The sequence below is a fragment of the Hypomesus transpacificus genome, chromosome 23 (genome assembly GCF_021917145.1).
Source record: "Hypomesus transpacificus isolate Combined female chromosome 23, fHypTra1, whole genome shotgun sequence".
Classification (NCBI taxonomy): domain Eukaryota; kingdom Metazoa; phylum Chordata; class Actinopteri; order Osmeriformes; family Osmeridae; genus Hypomesus; species Hypomesus transpacificus.
The window spans coordinates 8,029,381-8,050,093 of NC_061082.1; the positions used below are offsets into that span (position 1 = coordinate 8,029,381).

Sequence of the window (20,713 nt, forward strand, 5' to 3'; positions counted from 1 at the left end):
ACACACAGTGCTCAAGACAAACTGACCCTCGGCACGTACAAACACCAGGCCATTCTTCTCAACGGAAGCAGTTGACACAAGCTGTAATGTTTACTACTCTCCCAAACCCTCCACAGAACCATGATTCTACCAGCAGAGGGCTCTCTACGGGGAGGGCGTATTTCTCACGGATGCCACTAGGGGGGGATCATGTCCCCCCCTGTGGAATGCTGCAGTAGTCGTCCCCTTTGTGTCTGAAGATCTCCCTCCCTTCCAAGCAGCCCTATTGAGTCATCCCAGCAGGCTGAACCACAGCCAGACGGAGCCTACCTGACTGGTGGGGTCTCCCAGCAGGTTACAGATGTGGGGGACGATTTTACTGAGGGTCAAGCCCTGTGCCCCATACCTTCGAGAAGAGACAGAGAAACAATTACATAGCCATCGCTGCCCATCACTCCGCATCCCCTAGATATGTGTATCTGTGTGGCGTTGTCCACGACGTCACGATCCAACTTGTGAGTTGGGAAAATGTGTCCAAACGTTTGACTGGCACTGTAGTCGGACGGACGATGCCACGGTGGATACACCAAGCACCGGAAGTGTCCGGAGGCGCTTACATGTTAAGGGTAGAGATGAGGCAGAGGCAAACTCCTTCTCTGGTTCTGTTGTTCTTGTGTTTGAAGCCTCCCAGCATTCGGTCCCACACGTACTGCAACGACAGCACACACACACCACAAGACAAGACAGAAACCTCAGTCACCCTTCACTTCCACCAGGAATCTCAACCACGGCCGGCTGAGTCAGAAACATGAGGAATGTCAGCGTCAATCCTAGGGGGGTTGGTTAGCACATACCACCTTTGACAATACTTTAGTTATGCGTTTGTTTGATTTGCAGTAGCTATGTGTGTGTGTGTGTTTCGTATGGTGGGATGTCGCCAGTGAGACTGGGGATGCACGGCAGACTGTACCTGCGGTGTTGCAGCTTGTTCCATGATCTTCAGCAGCAGGATTTGGTCTTGGTCGCGGACTTGGTCTTTGGCATCGCCCAGGCGGTCTATCAGGCTGGGCAGGGCTGGCGAGAGAGCAGACAATTGGGGGAGAAGGGAGGAGTTTACGCAACTCTAAGGTGCGAACGATGTGTTGGTTTCCTGCAGTTGGCTCTGATGCAAAGAGTGTTTAAGGAGCCAGAATGGAACGACAGTGACAATGTTTTTCTTTCGGATCTAAACGAATCAAAAAAGGAATCATCCCGTAAAAGAATGATGTTGGGACATATATAATATTGATAAATGACAACTTTACCTGCTCCCAAGTGTGTCCTGAAGCGATCCTGTAACCTTGTCACTAAGGCAGACAAAAGATCCAATCCTAGCAAAGCAACCTGGAGAAAAGACAAATCAGCCATTCCAAATGTTATTCATGTCTTTAACACGTTCTCATATATTTAGACTTTGTTTTTTGTTTTTACATGAGTCATTTCATTCAGTGACAAAAACTACATCCTTTTCCATTGGTCCCCAGGTCCAGTAGTCAAATTTGGTGTGCAAAGGATTGTGGGTAAACTGAAATTTTTATTTATCAGCTTCTACAGGATTAGTGGATTACGATAACACTATGGGACCTCTTTTATATGGAAGCACAACATCTCTCTATATCGCTGGGACTTTAATCCTATAGACGTTTTATGAAAATGGTCATACCGACACTGGGAAACTCAATGACACTGAGTGATACGACAACTGTTCCCTCATCAATGATCTTCCCTTGTCATGGGGTTGTAGAGCTGCTCAATGAATGCTAAGTGAGAGCAGCCTTGCTAACACCATATCAACACTTACGCATCACCTGGACTTTCTGTCCAGACCATGGTGCAATTTTTGGGAAAACCCTGATATTGTTAAAAAGACTCACAGCCACTTTGTCAACCTTGATAACAGCGTTGGTAAGATTGAACTCAAGGTAGCCTGGAATGATGTACTGCTTTCTCTGACTTTTGATACATTTCACACAAACTTGTGTGCTGTAAATTCCTTCATCAGGTTTCTAGCGCAGCTCCAGATCTCCTCCATTCAGGCTGGGTCCAAGCTGACTGGAGCCCTGGCAGCAGGCATGTCTGGGGGCCTAATCCTCAGAGCAGCCCCTTTGTTCCCAGCCCAGAGGGACTTCCAGTCATTACACTGATGACAAGCCTGAAACTAGAGGCTGCAAAACAATTAGGCTGGTTCACAACCGTCCAGCAGAGGCCCACTACGGAACCACAGTAGGGTCCTCACGGTAAGCGGAATATGATGTTCTCCTTCGAATGCACACAACCTCCACCACCACACACACACAGAATGTAGCCACTACTTGGCAGACAGACAGTTGCGCTGGGAGATGGGTCATAGGCAGGCCCAAACGGAATATGCAGATTTTTTAACATTTTATGTGGTTATTCAGACTGAAAATCTGTGGAAATCTGAGGAATTCCGCTAGCCTTCCTGTTCTTATGTCGGAGCGACAGAATATGTGCCAATGTGACATGTGCAACAGTTTGACGGCAAATATGGTCGATTGAATGTTGACAGACTTTGCTAAAAAGTATTTAACCATCCTCATAAAGATCGGCTGAAAACTCCCTGGCCCTGTCTCTTGCTTGTAATTTCCTTTTCAATTCTTAGCATTTTTGGCTAACGTTTGAAAAGTAGAGCCGTCATATGAGTTGAAAAGTGTATTAACATTTTGCCTCAGACCAATGCGTTCTACTTGAAAATCTGCGGGTTTTCATCGGAATTCTGCGCCCGCGTATTCCGTTTGGGCCTGGTCATAGGGTATGCATAGCTGCCGTCATGCCCCCCTCTCCCTGATGGTCCCTGGGGACAGAGATGTGTGTTTATCTGGATGTCGGACTGGGCGTCTCTGCTCGATCCGCCCGGCGACAGCCTCTCCCTGGCCCAAAGCTGGCTCCACTCCCCGGGAGAGAGACAGACGAACACTGAGTGGATCCTCGTACAATGTCACTGCAGTCAAAAAGGTTGAGGGTCGACCAATCGGACACCTCCACAAGGCCCTCTCCGTCACGCCCTGGCTGGTAGGAGAATCTCCACAATAGGAGGATAGACACGGAAAACAAGGAGGGAGAGACGACAGAGAGAGGGAGAGACTAGCTAGCCCAAACGACGGGTCGCCTGAACGGGCCACCCCAAAAACGTGTAGGAGGCCAGAACGAGAGGGATACTAGAGAGAGGATGGGGGAGAGAGAAGAGGTAGAGTAGGCAGGGACCGGTCTACCCATCCGTCTATTCCTGGGGGACAGGTGGTGTTCGCACATCAGCGGTAAACAATGGTGACAGCGCTGGTTCAGCTGGAGCTACTCCTCACCCTCCCCGGGCCCACACCAAACATCTAGTGACTGATCAAGGACACTAACACACAGCCCTCCCTCATCCCCTGCATGGGCCGGTCCAGCCCTCCTCCACCACCTCCCTGTCTCACCCAGCCTGTCCTGGGACAGTGCCTGTCCCTCTGCCAGTATGAAGACCCCTCTGCAGGACAGCAGGTCCCTGTGGAACACGAACCAGTCCTGCTGCTCCATCCTGGGGCGTGGGGGCGCTGGTTGACATCAGCTAAATGGTGATGGAAGATTGTGGTCGACCAGTCGACAACAGACTTGGTTTCTCCTGCCTGGACTCGCCACCAAACACAATGGCTTCAAAAGGAGGCTTTGAACCCCATTCCGAGCTCGAGACCTGCCTTGACCAGCCAGTCTGCCAGAAAGCAGAGTGAGATCCATTAGTGGGTAGGAGGTTCCACTACTGCCATTAACCATTTATTCCTGAAGGGGCCTAAATGACATGCCATTTACTGAAACATGCCTGCTATTCATCTCCAGTGGTAATGGAAAATCACTCTCTCCCCAACCCCCACTCTCTCCCTTTCTCTCTCTCATGTGGGCAGGCCTAGAAATCAAATCAAGGCAAAGTCGATTCTTTAAAAGACTTTTGTCTTTTTGTCAATGGTCTGACACACACACACACACACACGCACACAAACACACACTGACTTTACATGTATTGACAAGGAGGAAGCACCATGTCTAGGTTTGTGTAGAGACCCTCTCTTTGTTATCTGTAAACACACTACGCACGCTCTTTCACACACACAACGCACTCCAGGACGTCCTCAGCTGGGCAAAGTGGTAGAGGAGGGGGAGGAGCCAGCGCGCCGGGACAAACACAACCACGTCTTGAGCCCCGGGGTGTGTTTTAGTCCTGGAGCTCCCCATCTGACCTGGTTCACTTGACCTCACAGACCTGAAAAAGGATTGAGGAGAGTAACCACCTGGGAGGGGACCACACCACAGCCACTAACCCTGGGAGTCTGCATGGTTAGCCCCTGGTCTGAGTTCAGATCTGGGCCTGGAGACAGTGATTAGAGTCAGGGATATGGATGGGCAGGGCTGATGCAAGGCCAGTTCTCGGGGACAGTAATGGGGCTATATTATATTACAGTTGTGTTTTTCCCAGAAGTGATGCACTGTGGTGACTCAGCAATAGTCACAAGGACTCTGAAGGGAGAGTGGAGTCAAGAAAAAAAGAGTAAACACGCATTCAAAACACGACGACACGCACGCGAGCACACATCCAAGACACAAGACACACACGCACATACAGTTTTTCCAGTCCAGTTCACCCAGACTATGCTCTCACCCCATCTTCATGCTTGAATTCCTGAAGTGAAAACAGTGAAATCCAAGCTTTCTCCTCCAGCAATGTGGCCAGACATTAGAGTATCCCTCTTTCCCCCTTACTCATTATCCTAGCAAGTAGTATCCCTCTGCTGAATGCAGCACTGTTTATATAGGCTACTGACCAAGCAGCAACCTGATACCACCATTGTCAGGGGGCTGACGGTGCATACAGAAATGTTCACGTCTATGCATCCGTGTGCGTGTGTGTGTGCGTGTGTGTGCGTGCATGTGTGCTCGTGTGTGCGCGTGTGTGTGTGTTCTTCCTCAATCTGCAGTCTCAGCCACACTCTCCAGCACTCTGCTGTGTCTCTGTATGTCAGGTGAGATTTAGCCGGTCAGGGCTTTTAAATAAGCGTTGTTGAGTGTGTGTGTGTGTGCGTGTGTTTAGAGCGCTAGGGAGGCCTGTATCCTGTGTGTCACACACTGCTGCAGCTATTTCAAAACACACATCCTCGCTCAGTCCCAGCCCCAGCCTCATCCCTATTCCTGGCCCCAGCCTCAGCCTCACCCCTGACCCTAACCTCAGCCCGCGGCTCGGCGTCAGACTGCAGACGTGTCCTGAAGGTGGGGAACGCTCAGCATGAACCATGGGACCACAGCAGAGCGGCTCCGAGGTGCTCATGGGACCACTCAGGCTACTGCAGGCCTGATGGTTATCAGATATGTGAGCAGGGTCGAGGGAACGCAGCCCCCCCCAATAGAAACCTAACACGGGGCAGCCAAGGGGGGAAACGCTTGTTATATAATGACACCTCAGGTGGATGACGGATAGGGTTGGACTTTGCTTGAGGAGGATAACCTGCGTACCATCACACTGCACTGAGAGAGAGAGAGAGAGAGAGAAAGAGAGAGAGAGAGAGAGAGAGAGACAGAGAGAGAGAGAGAGAGAGAGAGAGAGACAGTGACTCAGAGAGACAGAGAGACAGAAAGAGAGAGACACGCCCTGAAAGAGCTAGACTGCTGGGTGGCTTTTGTCCACACTGCAAACACAAACTTCAGCATACCCATGAATCTACACAGGAGGATGACCTCAATAGCTACAATGAGAGGCAGTAAACAAGGAGATACATACACATGCACTATACGCAGTTACACACACACGCACACACACACACAACAGTAGGAGGAGCAGATGTTTCGCTTAGCAGGGCCAGGGCAGGCCGCCCCTCCTCTTCAGTCTAATCTCCAGGCAGTCAGGAACTGCAAATGACACCACATCAGCAGAGCTGGGAGTCTGTGTGTGTGTGTGGGGGGGGGGGGGGGGGGGGGGGGGGCAGTCAGGGGACAGCCTGGCCCACCTGGGACTAAGGACAGAATGGCCAATGCTGACCACACGCATTCCCTCCCTACTCCTCTCTTCCCCCCCTCTCCCTCTCCATCCCTCTCTCACACACACACACACACTCACACACGGTGAAAGCAAGGCCACGGGACCTGTGAGACAGCCAGGACAGCCCGAGGCGTCAGTCCACGACGACACAGACAAGTGTTCTGCTGGAGACCAAGGCAACAAACATGGCCGCCGGAGCCAGACAGACAAGAAGACGGCTGCTCCAGGACGAGGGTCTGCCGTGACCAGACAAGCCTCCGGAGCTGCTTCTGACGGCCTCCTCTCAAGACTAACTAACCAGGACAGGGAGGACATGTGGACGTCAAGGATGAGAGAATACGTCACAGGGTCATTGGGGGCTTGTTTGGGGTCACACCGGGGTCAGGCTTCTGAGTCAGAGTTATACGTGTGGCCGGGAGAAACCGGGAAGCCTTTGAAATGTTTCGATTTTAGTCTGAGGAGGAACTTTGTTGGAAGTATGAGGGGTAGTCTACCTGCAGACAGTCAGAATGGAGACTGGCCACTGGGATACAACCCAGGTCGTAAAACTCGGTACACAATACCATCAGAACAGTCACTTTGGTCGAGACACAACTATTTCCTCTGCTATGTTGTAGTCAAGCCTCTGGCTGTATACACGTCTGTGTTTGAGCATGAGACACAGAGACAGAAAGAGAGAGTTTTTCGAGGTGGGGGGAGGCGGGGGGGGGGGAGGGGGGGCAGTGGAATTGTCCCTGTCGCCTCAGTGTGTGGTCCTTTAATGCCAGCTGGCTGCAGGGGGGGGTAGTCTGGGAGAGGATATCGGTCCAGACAGGACAGGTCACAGAGAGCACTCAACTGTCTGACTGTCTGACTGTCTGACTCAACTCTGAGGTGAACTCAAACACACACTCTCATTCCTCCCAGTTTGGCTCCCAATCATGTTCTCTGCATTCAGGCAGGAATATCCACTGGTGCTTAAGGTTTCCACATACAACTGGAGCAAAATGTTTCCACCTCTAGTTTTTCGTTGTGCTGTTATGCACGTGTTTGACTATGTTCTCCCAGACCCATCATTCCCTTTGTAATCCCTGTATGTTTTAGATGGGTCGGATGAAGCGACTCTCTGAGGAGGCCAAACAAGGTACTGTCGTTTGTTCCACTAGGAGCCTGCTAGCAGGGGGTCAGTAGCAGGAGAAGAGAAATATGGGTGAAGAAGAGACCTTGGTCGGTTTGAAATTCACCCTGGATCCAGAACTGGATCTAGCTCCCCGGCTCTCGCCCTGGGACTGAGAACTGGTAGCACAGTACACCCCTGTTACGATTTCTGTACATTCTTAGACACAGCACGGTGAATCCAGGATTCAAGGAGGTCATGGAGAACGTAGGTTGACCACATTCTTGCCCAGATGAAATATGGACAGGTCAAAGGTCAAACCAGGGAGATTAGAGACAGAGGCCTGGAATTCCAGGCCAACTGGGAGCAGTCCGGACTTGTGTATTCAGACGGAGCACATTTCACTGCTGAAATACAGTATCTCGCTGGTGGAGCTGTGATTGTTAGGATGGCTGAATGCTTGTTCCATGGCCTATCTTGAATTTGATGTTGATAAAAGGAGGGCATTGTTTAAAACGATGCCTGCATCCCGAGATACCACAACGGGCAATGTCCTGTGGTGACTGATTAACCAACACTGCAGCAAGCAACACAGATACGCTAACAAACATTGCTTTCTAACCTATCACTGTTATGAAACATAAACCAGCCACCTAATAGTCACAGCAGAGCCCCTTTCATCCCATGTGGTGGTCTGAAACCATGTCACCATCCACAGTAGTGTTGTCTGGAGAACTTCCCCATAGTGGAGTCTCAACAGATTCATCTTCGGTGCTGCATGATACACCTCAGCCGCATGCTAATGGCTAACTAAGCCAACCTGAGTGGGCTTTGAAGGAGATGAGCTCCCTGGGGATCTGCACGGACCGGCTGACTGGATTACCGTTGCTTTATCAGGATCCACCGTGAGAAAAAGACAAGCCCCCAAAGTAGACACGCTCTTCTCTCCATGCTCGTCCTCCACAGTCCAGCAGGTGGGGAGGAGATGGCTTAATGGGCTGCTTGCTGTGCGCGCAGTCGATCTCTTCTGTCAGCATTAAGGGTCCCGCTCTTCCTTCCTTCCATCCATCCTTATTATGTCCTTCTCTTCCTGATCCCCTGTCCTCCCCGTCTGCATGATTGGCTCCTTCCATCCTTGCCTGGAGGCAGCAGCCATCACCGGGGCTTGGCAGTGGAACAGAATTGACATTACAGACACAAGCCCTTCTCCACTGTGAGTGACGGAGCAGGTTTCTGTGGGCGGCCGGCCGGCCCGCCAGCCAGCTAGCGGGCACCTCTATGGGGTTAGTGGCCGGTCGGCTCCATCCAAAGGAGAGGGGACGACCAGGCCTTGGGGCTGCCAGGGACAAGAAAGGCCTGAGGCCAAGACACACACACACACAGGCCTTGGCCATACGGGTGTGACGTAACCCTGTTTCTGGAGGAGGGTTCTCCTCAGAGGACTGACAGGTTTCAGCGGGCGTGGGTTTGCTTGGCACACAGGAGAGCCATTGGAACGGTCGGGAGGCTCCCGGGCTCTTCGTTCATTTCCCCTGGGATTTGGTTTCGCCCCATCATGTCACCAGAACTCTCCTGTCATTTCAGGTCCTGGCCACTCCCTCTTGCCATGCAGTCACCTCATTTGGATGCTGTTGTCCCACCCCACCCCTCCCCCCCCCCACATGTCCTCACCCGCAGCTCAGTGCCCCATCAGCCCCTCAGTTTATGTACAAGTCCTCCTTCCCTTTGTTCTCAGTCTACAACAGTTTTGTGTGGGTGGGGCTGGGGGGGGGGGGTTATCGCATTCTTTAGGCCTACGTCCAGCGTTCCAGTTCTTTTTCCAGACCTACCTGTTCTCGACCCTGCTTGTCTGCTCTCTGGACCTTGGATCCCCCTGCCTGCCCCTTATCAGACGTGTTTGCCTGATGGACTGAAGTCCTGGTGTTGACCTTGCCTGTTGAGTCGTAAACCAGTGTACTCTCTCAGAAAGGGAGAAAACGAAAGCACCACATCAAAGTGAACCTGGTGCCTGTTGTCACAACAGCTTGTGATTCACGTGCCCCGTAGCAAGCCTACACCAAAGAAAATGAACGGAAGAAATATAAAAACATTCCACCATCTATTAAATGACCGATAGTGTTATCCAAGCAAACATGACAAGGTATTAATGGCGGGATGTGTTGTCTGTTATTTATGGTCCGTTTTGATTTGCTAGAGAGAAAAGGACCAGTGTGGGGACAATGACCAGGAGGACTTGAATAGCGCATAGGCTAGTCCTTACATAGGCAACAGAGAGAAAGGCCTTAGGCCTACACACACACACACACACACACCATGCAGGTCTGTTGTTCAAGAAGACCTACTTTGACTCACAAGATCACCCCCCCCAGGCTCCAAGACATACACATAGATACAGTACAAAACCATCTCTGTGTGCTTTGGTTCCCCATCCAAAGACTGGGACGCCCATAATCCGATGTCAGATGGTACAAAAACGTAAAAAAACACGATGAATGTTTCTTCCTCTAGAGCCGTTATAAAACACCTGCAGTACATAACCTGTGGTACTCTCAGGCCTCTTTACTGCTGAGTCAAAGCAGGAAGTTGTATTTAGCTTAGCTTGTGGGTCCTCCAAGCTCATGGTGAGTCATAGTCGTGAATGCAGTTGGACTCTGAGAGGTGAAAGACTCTCTCCTGACCACAGATGTGTGGGTTTGCCTTAATGGGGAACAAAGAGCTCACAGTGAGCCTAAATAGGATCTTCCATAAGAAACTGACATATCTCCAAGCTACATTACAGACCCTAAGCATATCTGCCTTGTCAAAAGCAGTTAGATAAAACGTTATGTCGGAGGAGGATAACTAGGACCTAGGAAGGAACAGGATTGGGAGATGTGCTCAATCCCGCTCATGGGAAATGTTGCCTAACTCAGCATATATCACTCGGATTAAATAACACATCAGATTATGACTGTGGGGCCAGAGAGTGGCACAGTCAACCGACAAGAGATGATGAGACAGCACTGGGATGATTACTAAACACATGAAACAAAGGGATCATGACAAGGACTGGGTGTGCTCTCTCTGCTGATTGGGACAGGGTTAAAAAGAGAGAGAGAGACAGAAAGAGAGACAGAGAGACAGAGACAGAGAGAGAGAGAGAGAGAGCCCCGCTAACCAAACCAGCAGCATATCATCTGAACATGCACCAGTCCTCTCCCTCTCTGTCCTCTCCATCCTCCTCTCTCCCCATCCTTACTGTGGGGCGACGCCCTTCCTCCTCCTCCCTCCCTCCTCCTCTCCTCCCTCTCCCCTCTGCCTGCATCATCTCCATCATGGCGCGCTCCTGCTGCCAGCCTGGCGGTGCTCTCGCTGGAGCTCCACTCCCCGCGACGGCGCATGCTCGACACACACACACACCATCACCCAGCTCGGCAAAAAACCCGCACAGCGCTCACACCGGCATGGAGGAAAACTGCACACACTCGCGGAGGAAATGTGTGTGTGTGTGTCCAGCATGCTGAGTAATGGGACGCATTAGGGGCTGTCTCACACAGACACACACCCAGGCAGAGAGAGAGTTCAGCGTAGTAAATGTGATGCTGGTGAACAGAATAAGAGGTATATGTCAAGGATGAAGAGTTACAGTAGTAGCAAGAGTAGGTGGTGGGGAGAGACACCTTCTAATAGTGCCAACGTTCTCCCTGAGGCGCTGACGGTGTGCACGAGGCCTCTCAGGCTCTCTCTCTGTGAGTGTGTGAGTGTGTGTGTGTAAACGTCAGTGACTAAGGCCTTGTGCTCCCTCACAGCACACTCCCACAGCCTTTTACAGTGCAGCGGCTGTCTGACTTGAATAAACACCACGCTGCAGGAGCGGAGGGGTCGTGGAGGGCCCGTGCGGTCTTCGCCCTCCACCTCCCTCCCTCTGCCCGGGCTGATCTCTGGGCCTGTGCAGACCTGGCCCATCGGAAGGGGTCAGTGATCAAACCGTTTCGGATTAACGTTTAACGATTGTTTGTGTTCCGGCTTGAGAAGGGGAACAAAGTCCTGCGTTGGTGGACATGACCCAGGGGCGGTGTGACCCCGAGCTGGAGTCCTCCCCCGTGTGCTCCTTCCTTCCCCCCTGCTCCACTCCCTCCGCCAAGAACTCAGCCAACCTCCACCACCCCAGGCCGAGGAGGTGCTCACAGCTGTGCACCGTACCACGTGGACGAAGAAAGCCCCTGTGCTCCAGCCCAGCAAGGTCAATTAAGGTGAGAGAATTAGCGCGGGCTTTGGGGGCCAGAGGGGCCTATGCCCGCCCTGTTGCTGTCACTCAAACCGGGGGGAGGCGGTGGGAGACTTCAACCTCAAGAGGGTGAACCCGAGGAGATCATTAAGAGAGGCGAGCGATGCCGTCTATCGCAGCCAGCTCATGGACAAGTGAGGCGGTGCAGTGGGGAAACCGGCACTCGGCAGGACGTGGGTCATCGCAGACTGCAGAGATGCAGGTCCTGGCTTTACTGGCCCGCTGCCAGGTGAAACATTTGCCTTGAGATTACGACGAGGTTACTTCAAAGGGACAACAGTCGGACTGAGGACTTAGCAACACATCGAGCTGTGTACCCAGTGGGGTAGATAAGCCATTCTCTACAGGCCTGGCAGAGTACCCTACCTTCCTCTCTTCATTCTATTCCATTCAGCTGAGGGGCATGGCTCTACATTCCCTGGCAACACTGAAACACCACAAGATGATTTCTGTATGGAGGCACTGCAGTGTTCCTGTCCAGGGGCCCTTTAAGGCCTACACTTAAGAGGGCCCACAAGCAGCCAGCCAAGCCCAAAAAACTAAACAGCCCGCAAGCCAGAAAACAAGCCAGTCATAAACAGGCCCTACTTTCAGCCTGTCCTCATCCTGGTTATCCCTTTGCACAGCATACTTGCTCTTTAATCTGCTTAGAGGCCGAATAGTGTTCTGCCAGAGGAGCTGAGTGTCACAGCAGGCACAGCAGCAGCAACAGCTCTCTGCATGGGGGCTGGGGGGGGCCCTAGTCAGCCTCACTCTCTGCCCTGGTGACAAGCCCTCCACCAGGAGCTCAGGCTCTGCCCAGCCTCTGGTACTAACCACATAGAGGAGGCTGAAGGAGCCTGCAGAGCTGGGTTCACTTAGCTGTCAGCAACGCAGCGAGAGGCAGAGGCAAAGTGATGCCTGACCGTGATGGGTTTGGACAGCACCAGAGCCAGTTTGACCTGGTATGACGTTGCGATATAAGAGTTTCTTTTTTTTTTTCTTCTTCTTAAAACATGGGGACATGGAGGACAGAGGTGCTGCGGGTGGAACCGAGCTTTGGCGGTGCGTTGTGCTGGATAGATAGAGAAGCACACCACAACGGCTGACAAAGGCAGGATGAATACAAAGTGTTTCTGTTCCGACAGGCATAATATAACCCTCCCCCCTCCCCCTCACCAAACACACAGCCAAATCATGCCTGGAGATGCCTTTGGTTTAGTTATAATGACTATTATGCCTTTGATATGAACCTTTTAACACGGGTGTGACTTCAATAGGAGACACACCTGTACAATTAGCCGTTCGTTAGGCCAACCGTTACATGCTCATGTGGCTTTAAAGCCCTTGTGAGTCAAACCAACAGTCTAGCAAGAAAAGAGAGAAAAGAGAGGAAATGGCCTTTCTGGGAGGGCAGGACAGGCGCTCATTGTCCAGAGTGAGCCGCCTCTCACTGTGGCGTGGCACCAGTCTTTAATGTGACAGTGCGCTAAAGAAAGGATTAAATACTACAGCAGTGTCTCACACGTCACTCCATTAAAAGCTTAGGGGTGACAATCCCCGGACAACATAGTGGACTGTATGGATCGTCATTCAAAGGTCCACGTTATAGTTTGCACGCAACACCAGACGACTAGGATTGACGTGTCGAACGTAAAACCTTCACATCACTGACACTTGAATTCTCACTGGCATCTCCCCAGAACCTCCATCGATGGGGGAAAAGGTTTCAATACTCCACATTTCTCTCTCTCCCCCTCTTGCTCTCCCTCTTTCTCTATCTCTCTCTCCCTCAGTTTCTCTCTCTCTCCGCACCCCTCCCCCACATACTTTCCACATTAGTGTCCTCGGCAGCCAGCAGTCTGCCTCCAGTCCAGACGCCTGTCCTGACCCTCCAGAGGCAGACCCACCATCAGAGACAGTCCCCCGGCCCCACCCTGGTGACTGGGGTCCGTTGGATTGACCGACTGGCTCACCTGACCTTTCCACAAGGGAGAGAGCCCCAGAGAGGCCCACATCCCCTGATGTGATTGGCTGCCAGTCCACCCCTGGATGTGTTTGAAGTTTACTGAATCGATCCAGGGTTGGGAATCATGGCCCTGTTACTCGAGACCGGGGCTAACAGGCCATTTCAGGGCAGAAACCTTTTTGGATCATTAAAGTCCAAATGAAGTGATAGCCTACACTGAGCTGTCCCCGGATCTGACCATCACTGAGCTGTCCCCGGATCTGACCTTGCCAGGCCTCACATTGAACAGTAATGAGGGCAGCTCTAAAAAAAATACCTCTCTCTCTCCCTATATACTGAGACCAGAAATGAGCTAAGCAGGGCAAGTATGGCTTTGTCCAGATAAGAAATCTTTGAGCCTGCATAGACTTCTCAGAAAGATGCCAATCACCTCACTAAACCAAAAAATAATATGATATGAAGGACAGACAAGCAGAGATGATAACCAACTGTAAAGTAGAACTGAGGGCTGTGTTGATGTCGTCCCAGTCTGTCAGATAGCCTAAGCAACGCCGGAATCCTAGCCTAGATTACATTCCAAAATATAGCCTAACCTAACATTTACAAAACACCAAAGTTCTGAAATAGGACAAGACACTGCTGGTACATTGACATGACAAACCTCTAGAGACCTCAACTAGCCATCACAGCCAAGCTGGAACACTAACACCGAATCGATTCCATTTCGGTCTAAGGCCCGGCAACAAGAGAACAGCCTGAAGACAAATCCAAAAAAGGGGCTTGTCTGTCTGCCAGTCAGGAAGAGGTGGACAATGACTAATCCAACAAAACAGTCTTTCAGTCAACGTATCCTCAAATCTCTCCACACATGATGATACCAAGAGCAGGGAAAAGAATACAGAGCAAGGCACATTTTCCACTGCAATGTATGAAATTTAAATGATTACCCATTTCACTTGTTCTATGGGCATATTTCCTACTTTCTTGAATCTAGTTCCATTAGGCCAGGCTATACTTTTCTAGCCTACCAAAGCTTTGCTCTGTGCCTATTTGTGAGAATGTTGTAGTACAGTATATTACCTTGAAGTTGCTACAGTTGACCCAGGTGGTAGCGATGCCATCCACCATCTTGTCCAGGTCTGATTGGTCCTGATCCAGGTCATGTGACTTGTCCCTGTCAGATATGTAGTCGATGAGCTCCTGGCCGACCTGCAGCCTGCGACCCATGTCCTTCTGCAGCACCTGAGCAAGACAGTACTCCATGTTGGGCTCCATTGCTTAGCTCTGTCCCTCTCTCTCAGTTTGCCTCTGGCTCAGCCCCGTCCAGCCAATCACTTCCACTATTCAGACAAGCGGGAGGAGACAGGTAACGGGGGTGTGTAACCCTCTAGGCGTGAGGGTGACTAGGGGAGGGGGAGGGGGGTGGGGGGGTGGGAGGAGAAAGAAAAACACTGAAGCACACACTGGATATATTTATATCCTGTAGTGTAGGCCTTCCCTATTGGTGCCAAGAGCTAGCAGGAGGCCAGGCCGCTGGGATGCAGGCTTGGGTATGGGAGCAATGCAGCATGTGTGTCTGGACAGCAGCTGGGGAGGGTTTTCTTCTCTCTCTCTCTCTCCTTCTCGCAGTTTGGTTTTTTTCTTCTTTGTGTGGAACAAGTCGGAGCCAGGCCGCTAGTGCCAGCCTTGGCGTTGGTAGTCAGCGCTGCGGTGGCGGGTGATACAGTAACTGGAGACGACGAGGGTGGGTGTAGTCAGGTGGAGATTCATAACTCACTGTTCATGAGTTGTTCCTGGGAGACTCTGGGGTCAAAAGAGGGGTAGATGTTAACAAAATCCTTCCATGCCCTCTCAGTCTTAGTTCAAAATGTAGCTTTATCCCACCAACCCCACTGCTGCCATGGAAACAAAGGTCAGGGGATCCCTTCAGCAACATGACATTGTTTTGACAGGGTTTTTTTCAAATGTTACTGATGTTTATTTTCTTTTAAAGTCCCCTCTCCTGGATCTGATAATAATGAAGTTATTGTCTCTATCGGGAAACCATTCACTTCATTGTCACTGCCAAATCAGGTCAGTTTATAGGCCAAAGCTATACTGTAGGCCTAGTAGGCTAGATGGTGTGTGGTGGGCATCATTTGAATGACAGTTGGCTAGGAATTGTGCAAAAGAAGTGCAAAAATGACCTGTTCCGACTTATCAATTTTACATTTCACTGTACTAATACATTGGGAATCACATATATGTTACGTAAGGTAGATAAAAGCAATCTTTTGTACAAGCATCAATGCCCTCATGAACTGGAGATGTTCTATCCGTCAGCCACACACGCTACTGCACAGTAGCTAGTGGCTACTGGCTAGCTAGCTTGATGTGTGCTTTGTGTCGGCAGTCACATCGCCTGTCGATGCAATACCTTTTCTTGGTAATGGTAGGTTCGCTACCTATTAGGAAAAGCTATCCGTACAATGACAGCTCAAATTGAATAATTTAGCCAACGCGTTATTGTCTGTATTAGGATTGTAAATTGGTGTTCATCAAAGGCTAAAAACTACTCTTTAATTCTAACGTTAACACCACTATATTTAAGGACTATACTGTACTGTACCATCGCTACTCCATTGAACCAAACAGACCGCCCCGCGGTGCACCGGGATACCGCCGTCAACAATATTTCCAGATCTTTTCTGCTTACTGAGCATCAAAACGACAAAATAATTCTAACCAGTGACATAAAGAGTGCACTTACATGGACAACAGTTATAGTTTGTACAGTATTTACACACCCACTGCTAAGACATTGACGAGGGGAAACCTTAGTTTCTGTCAGGATTCAGGAATACTATTTTATGAACTGTACATTGTGTTTGGGACCAATGGCAGGGAGTCTGGGAAAAATCTAAAACTGTGCTCTATGCTGCTCACAACTCAGGTGTACAGATTTACAGTGACATAGCTATAGCCATATGACGGACGCTTGTAACCCAACTCATCCAAAACGAATAGCTCAAAGCTTAGCGAGCTGGTTGAACGTCAGAGCAGTCACACCTTCCTCACCACAAAAGAAATTAGGATACACTTTCCAAAATGTGCTATTTATGACATTGATAAAATGTGTACTTACCATAGCCTGCTCAGATATAAATCGCATATATAGTCCAAGATATTAATAAATATTATCGACAAGAGACATTTACAAGCGCATCGAGGTTCCTCTCCACCCCGGAATGCTGTTGCAACCAGGACAAGAATGGGATTGTGCAGCGCATGCGCTGTCTTGAAAAGAGAAATGTTGGTACTTTTGGAAATTGTCGCATTCATATGAAGACTCTCGAGCTTTCATTAATGATATCTATGATGTCTATGTAACAAACGCTGAATTTCTGAATTTAATGTACAACATCTTTAATCATCACTATACACTACAAAGGACTTGAAGCACCTGTCAGTGATGTTAATTTATGATTAAAACCAAGAAGTGACACCATATAAATTACATATGCCTATATTACCCCCCTTTGAAATGCACTTTTGTAAATGCCCCTACAATAACCACTGATACCAAAGAACAGGGGCACAGCCCTACCTAGGATTCAGACCATTCTCCAAACGCTTTGTGAACAGTGACATCTAGTGGAGAATGACAGAAATAAACATCCCCATTTATGGCTCATAACATGACAGAATTGACAAATTCTACTAAGGCCATTTACTTTAATTACAGATTCAGCGTATATTTTTGAGAACTCATAATGATAAAGGACCCTCAGATAAAACCATCAATCAGCGCAAGAACAGACACTTGTATGGCAGTCAAGCTTGACTATTCTACCATCAGGGTGTGGCCCATTTCAGGGTCACCTGATAGAAAAAACCTTTGCAGTTGCAAACCTATTTCCTCTTCACATATTGAAACAATGCAGCCTTTGAGATGACAACAAAGACACTCGTGTTCCACTGTCCACCAACATCAATTTAATCTGACCAGACACCCGCTGTGTATCATACACAAGAGTTCTGATTATTATGTACAAAAGACTGCTTTTAAATGCAAAGCAATGCGAGAAGGAAACTGTCCATCAATGTTGCGTGTCCCACTACTGTGCTCCTTCCTCCTCTGTGGGTGCCTCGTTTCCTTGTAAGGGCTCCACGTCATCTGCGTGCTCGTAATCTCCCTCCTCTGAGGAGTCGTCCTCCTCCTGGTCCTCCTCGCCTTCGCCCCTGACTCTAGACTTGGGAGCAGGTGTGGCGTTGATGACGATTTCGTCATCGACATCGTCATCTGTAACCCTTGTGGACTTCCTCCTTTCCATGAAAGACGGGGTGCAGACTGGGGTGATGTCCTGGCCAGAGAAGAAAGTTGTCAGATATTGATAAGGGAGTGCAAATAGAAGGAAACAGAGGGCTATGACAGGGCAAGACAGCAGTAAACCATTGTATTGGACAGTCTAGTTGTTACAACAATGTTAATTTGCATCAAAGGCAGCATGCAACTATTTGTTTACTCTGAACACATTCATTACTATTCAACAGAATGAGTGTGGGAACATGGGTTTTATCACTCTGTCACTGACATAACAGGCAATAAGCTTAATGCACCACATTACTGTTGGCACAGTTATCTAACCTCAGACCACAGATATGCCTGAGGTAATTTTCAGTCTGTGCCAGGAATGTGGCAAAAAGCAAGACGACGTAAACAATTCCACAACAATTCCAAAATAAGACGGATAATGTCAGGTGGGACGTGAAGATCTTCTTTTACCTCACTACATGTGGATGCATTCATTTCTGTGGACTTTTTCTTTGGTGGCACTTGGGCAGCCTGTTTACAAAAAGAAAGAAAGAAAAAGAAGATTGAGCACATGTCATTCCCAGACAGTTATATTCCAATATTTATATATTTTTATTTATTTATGACAATGCCATATTAAAATATATTTTTCTAAATAGACTGTAAGATATCAAGACTTACGAATCCAGGGAAGTCGTACTCTATGCCCTTCTCTGCCAGTCTCTTGCGAAGCTGGGTCTCCTTCTTCAGGAGCGTCTCTGCCATCTTGGTCACTCTCTCTGGAGTGTGCTTCTGGTTATAGCGAGCCACAGACGGCTGCTTTGGCTTCTTAAACTCTCTCTGGGAGCCCACAAACAGCTTCTCATGCACCTTCTCAGGGGGGACCACGTGAGCTGGTAGAGGGAGAGACCGGGACAATTAGACATGTTATTCATTTTAGGACTAGGGTCTAAATCTGGGACCTAAGAGACAGCTCACAAGGATCTGGGACCTAAGAGAAAGCTTACAAGGAGCTTGAAGCAGCAGTGGAACTTACCTTTGATCAGTCTTTCTCCCATAAGGTAGTTGTTCATGGTCTCTGCAACAATCTTGGCCACTTCATCACATTCAAACTCAACAAATGCATAGCCTTTGCTCCCACCTGTCTGAGAGAAAGAATGTAGTTCGAGGTATTATGATATAAACAAGTGTATTCTGATGAAAACAAATTACAAACGTTGTCATCTGACTCTGGAAGAATGTGGGAACAAGGGTTTTATCGCTCTGTCACAATAATAACAGGCAATAAGCTTAATGAACCAGTATACTTTAGGCACAGTTATCTTACCTCAGGCTACCGAAAGGCCCGAGGCAATTTTCAATATGTGCCAGTAGGCCATAGTTTGAGCATGGCACATTCAGTAATGTAAGACAATTCCTACATTATGCTATTCCTATATCAAAGTAGGTCACCTCAGCTACGTTTGCAATTGCCTCTCGGTCTTGATTTTGTCAATCAGTTAGCAATCAAAGAAAATGTAAACATGTAATGCCTACCTTTTTACTCCTCGCAAGCCGTAACCTTACAACTGTTCCAAACTGTTGAAAGTATGATTTCAGTTGAGTCTCGAATAGACCAACGGGAATGTGTCCAACATAGATTACGCCTGGATTCAGACGGTGACCCTGAAAATAGAAGGTTGAAAATGGGGCCCACATGTTAAAGAAAAACGTACATATGGTGGCTAGTATGGTACAACAATCCTGAAGCCACCACGATGCAAAGCTTGCCTGCAGATATAACCTTAACTGGTTACCTAGATGTTGCTAGTTAAGATATAACATTTAACTTTTCTCAAACGTATATTGCCAGTGTCGGCCAATTAATTAAACTACACGTGTCAAAGCAACCAGCTAGCAAACCACTCTACATCGCAAGTAGCTAACCAGTTCCCACGTGCTAAATTAACATTAGCCTGCTACCTTTCTGGGTCTTTTCTTTACGGCTTGTACTTTTTTCTTGAATTCAGCCTCTTCACTCGGGTCCAAAGCGAGTAATTGTTTTGCCGGCTTAGAAGTCGCCGGTCCTTTACCTTCAGTCATTGCAAAGGCTTATTACTTGATAAAAAATAATTTACTAGACACAGTGCCCACGTTTACTGCACACGAGAACTACGTTCGTGTCTACTTTTTCCGGAAGATACGTCAGCGAAAGCAGAGTTGAAATCTTACAGTCATTGGTTGAAACCAGCTCTTCCGGTAGATTTTTAAATAAAATTCAAATGAATCACAAACATTTTTTTCTTTAAATGTGAAACGTAAACTTAAAATTAATACGAATATTTACATACGCAGAAATTGTGAATTCCTCCCCAAAATGGCTAAATATTGTCAAATTGACATAGAAGAGGGTTACATTTAACTGCCGACTAACAGAATACTGCTAATGAATGGCTAGTGTGAAGACCATTAACTCTATGGTAAAGACTGACTGTTTGTCAAGATACATTATCAAATACATGATCAGTTTCCATAAGTCTGACATTTTGTCCAGATATAATATCAAATGAATGTTCAGTGCCCAGAAAGCTGATATTTTTTCCAGATAATAAATATCAAATGAATGGCCAGTGTCCAGAAGGCTGATATTTTCAAGAACTTTTTGTAGCAATTTCAAAAAAGGATTATTTATTTATTTAAGTATCAGTCTGTAGTGGATTTGATCAGTAAAGGATATAATCTAAATGTCGTCATGCATTTACAAATAAAATGTTAGAGGCTACAAAGAACCATTGCCCTACCCACAGAAATTACAGAGAAAGAGAGAGAGAGAGAGAGAGAGAGAGAGAGAGAGAGAGAGAGAGAGAGAGAGAGAGAGAGAGAGAGGGAGAGAGAGAGAGAGGGAGAGAGAGACAGAGGGAGAGAGAGAGAGAGACTGGAGACAAAATATATTATTAAGAAAAAAGAAAAAAAGAGGAGAGAGCAGGGAGAGAGAGAGAGAGAGAGAGAGAGAGAGGGAGAGAGAGAGAGAGGGGAGAGAGGGAGAGAGAGAGAGAGAGTGACCTGGCAAAGCAGTCCACTTATCTGAC

General features: G+C 48.6%; 2 protein-coding genes and 3 non-coding genes across 5 annotated transcripts in view; 1 reads left to right on the top strand and 4 right to left on the bottom strand.

Annotated features, from left to right (window-relative positions):
* clasp1a (cytoplasmic linker associated protein 1a) overlaps nucleotides 1-16,615 on the bottom strand; it is a 58,949-nt gene extending 42,334 nt beyond the window's left edge. The window contains 6 exon segments of the mRNA XM_047047249.1: nucleotides 310-385; nucleotides 597-688; nucleotides 950-1,053; nucleotides 1,284-1,362; nucleotides 14,432-15,154; nucleotides 16,476-16,615. Of these exon segments, the coding sequence (XP_046903205.1) occupies nucleotides 310-385; nucleotides 597-688; nucleotides 950-1,053; nucleotides 1,284-1,362; nucleotides 14,432-14,626 (546 nt within the window). The 5' untranslated portion in view covers nucleotides 14,627-15,154; nucleotides 16,476-16,615.
* Nucleotides 1,739-1,866, top strand: LOC124486120. The gene has a single exon (XR_006958238.1). It is a non-coding gene; the product is annotated as a U4atac minor spliceosomal RNA (small nuclear RNA).
* Nucleotides 16,616-16,713: 98 nt separating the features above from the next.
* nifk (nucleolar protein interacting with the FHA domain of MKI67) lies at nucleotides 16,714-19,827 on the bottom strand. Its single transcript, XM_047047250.1, has 6 exons — nucleotides 19,608-19,827; nucleotides 19,182-19,310; nucleotides 18,682-18,790; nucleotides 18,327-18,538; nucleotides 18,117-18,176; nucleotides 16,714-17,694 (listed from the first exon to the last, which is right to left on the bottom strand). Exons 1-6 carry the CDS (start codon nucleotides 19,725-19,727, stop codon nucleotides 17,449-17,451), a joined length of 876 nt encoding a protein of 291 aa, XP_046903206.1. The 5' UTR covers nucleotides 19,728-19,827; the 3' UTR covers nucleotides 16,714-17,448.
* LOC124486121 lies at nucleotides 17,888-18,017 on the bottom strand. Its single transcript, XR_006958239.1, has one exon. It is a non-coding gene; the product is annotated as a small nucleolar RNA ACA64 (small nucleolar RNA).
* LOC124486122 lies at nucleotides 18,882-19,011 on the bottom strand. Its single transcript, XR_006958240.1, has one exon. It is a non-coding gene; the product is annotated as a small nucleolar RNA ACA64 (small nucleolar RNA).
* Nucleotides 19,828-20,713: the final 886 nt, after the last annotated feature.